The sequence below is a fragment of the Nicotiana attenuata genome, chromosome 12, assembly GCF_001879085.1.
Source record: "Nicotiana attenuata strain UT chromosome 12, NIATTr2, whole genome shotgun sequence".
Lineage (NCBI taxonomy): Eukaryota > Viridiplantae > Streptophyta > Magnoliopsida > Solanales > Solanaceae > Nicotiana > Nicotiana attenuata.
The window spans coordinates 35,337,020-35,339,530 of record NC_032000.1 but is presented as its reverse complement, the minus strand read 5'-3'; the positions used below and the strand labels follow the sequence as shown (position 1 = coordinate 35,339,530).

Here is a 2,511-nt window from a genome sequence, read left to right as displayed (position 1 = left end):
CCTTCGAAGACGTATTAATTTTAAGAATTCGTGAAACGAGGATGCATATATCGACATATGTAGAGACGATAACTTGCAACATTTCATTCATCAATGTTGCATCTAAGCTAAAAACACTAACCTCGAAAAAGCAACATCTTACTACACAACAGCATAACGTTCACATTTGACTTATTTCTCTCTTACACACTCGGACCCAAAGCTTCCGAGAGTCGGTCATTTAAACATTGAACTTTGCAAACTGCAAAAACGACAAACAATAATTTTACCTCCCACTTCCCATAGCCCTATTCTATTCAAACGCTAGTCTTGGATTCTTGGTTCTAGTTTCTTTGCCTCGAAACTTTTCCTTTTGGCCTTTTCTCTTCTTTCCTCGATACCTATCACCCCTACTCCTTACGCTACACTAAAAAAACAAATACTCACACTCCCAAGTCAAAACGCTATAATTTCCTGACTACAAATACCCATTAACCCACACTCTATTTTCTTGAAATATCATTGGCTTAATTTTCTGAGTTTTGGAACTCCAGTATAAAAAATTCCCCATATTTCATCGAATACTAGCTGATTTGAATCCATATATTTTTGGAGTGTGCAACTTTGGTTGTTCTTTCCTTCGAGCTAGGATAGATCCTATCAGAAACTAGTCCCAGAAACATCTTTCATTTATCTGGACCTAGACTGATCTTTACTCCTGTTTGTTAGAGAGAAAATGGTGCAACTGCAACAGGAGGGCGAAAATGAACACAAGGGTACCAATTTTTTCATCAATGACAATATTGACGTGCTGATAGAGATATTGCAAAGGCTGGATGGTGGCTCCTTAGGGGTTGCTGCATGTGTTTGTAGACTTTGGTGTTCCATCACTAGGAACGACTCTCTCTGGGAACACCTCTGCTTCCGCCACGTGTCGCCGCCTCCGGATGGTGTAAAGACGGTGGTGTTGGCTCTAGGAGGGTACCGGAGACTGTACATGGTGTGTGTTAGGCCAGTTTTGGACCGACTGAAGAAGTGGAAAATAGGAAAGGAGTCTGACTCGGAAGTTGTTAGAAGAGTTTGGACACGGCATGAAGTGGAACTTTCGTTATCGTTGTTTTGTGTGGATTATTATGAAAGGGTGTTTTTGGGTGGTGGTAGCGGTGGTGGAAACAGCGGAGGAAGACTCAGAGGTGGAGGTAGCGGTGGCGCTGCGGCAGCATCGTCGCTTATGTTCCTTTGCAACGCCGTGAACGTTTGAAAAGTTGAAATCATTTCGATCACTATAAGTATAAGGTAGCGAAAAGAACGATGACATATTAGATAAAGCAAGGTCATCTTTTTATGTTTGCTAGTTTTATTTTTCATTTTTGGTAATTGAAATTTCTTGTATTTGTTCCCAATGGAGTATTATTAATTATTACTAGCAATAAATAAAGAAAATCAGTTAATATTCTGATAGATTATTTTTTGTTTATCTTGTTCAACTAGTAGAAATACGCAAAAAAAAAAACGACCAAAATTTGGTCGGTCAAAAAAAGCGACCAAAAACCGTCCAGCTTGGAGGCAAACTGGAAAAAAAATATTTTACGCTTATTTTTAAAAAAATACCGACCAAAGTTGGTCGGTAAATTGGTCAACAAGTTGACCGAGCTGGTCAGACTTGCTTAGTCAAAGAAACTTTCACATTACCGACCAACTCTGGTCGGTAATGTTGACCCAATTTTTTAAATTTTAATAATTATATTATTGTTCAAAATATTTTATAAAATTTAAGAAATTTATATTTAAAATTATCGACCAACGTTGGTCGGTTAATGCTAGGGAAGCATTTACCAACCAATTTTGGTCGGTATATTTTATTTTCTGGAAAATAACCGACCAAAGTTGGTCGGTTATTAGGTCAACATTGGTTAAAATTATGAATCACTTTTATATTTACTATCTAAATAATATAAATGTAACCCGTTAACACTTTTGTAATACAAATAATAAATACACTAACATATACTATAACATGCTAAATATGTAGTTAAAGTAGTACAACGAAGCGCGTGTTCTAAAGGCGTTTTGAAGCCTTTAGAACCTCATTCTAGACTTCCTCGATTTGCATGCGCAGTTCAGGTATTGACCCGGAAGGCTTATATGTTAAAAACTGATAAAAATAAGAATTTTTCCTTCAAAGTTAATTTTAGTTGACTTCGGTCAGCGTTTTGAGCAAACAGACCCGGATTCGTATTTTGACGGTGTTGCTGGGTTCGTATCGAAATATAAAACCTGGGCATATGCCCGGAAGCGAATTCTGAGGTCCCTGGCTTGAGATATGGAATTTTGATGAAAAATTAAAAGTTTGAAAGATTAATGATTTTAAGAATTTATTTATATTTGATCTTGTTGATACCGGATCCGTATTTTGGTTTCAGAGCCCGGTACAGGTTCACTATATTATTTATGACTTGTCTGTGAAATTTGGTGAGAAACGGAATTAGTTTGACGTGATTCGGATGTCCATTGTGAAAATAGAAGTTTTAA

At 37.0% G+C, this 2,511-nt stretch overlaps 1 protein-coding gene across 1 annotated transcript; it reads left to right on the top strand.

The window, feature by feature from the left end:
• LOC109236223 (F-box protein SNE-like) lies at positions 264-1,423 on the top strand. The gene has a single exon (XM_019402419.1). It carries the CDS (start codon positions 716-718, stop codon positions 1,238-1,240), a length of 525 nt encoding a protein of 174 aa, XP_019257964.1. The 5' UTR covers positions 264-715; the 3' UTR covers positions 1,241-1,423.

Excerpts from the sequence above, each read along its gene's own strand:
- LOC109236223 (XM_019402419.1), top strand. The coding sequence starts at position 716 with ATGGTGCAACTGCAACAGGAGGGCGAAAATGAACACAAGGGTACCAAT.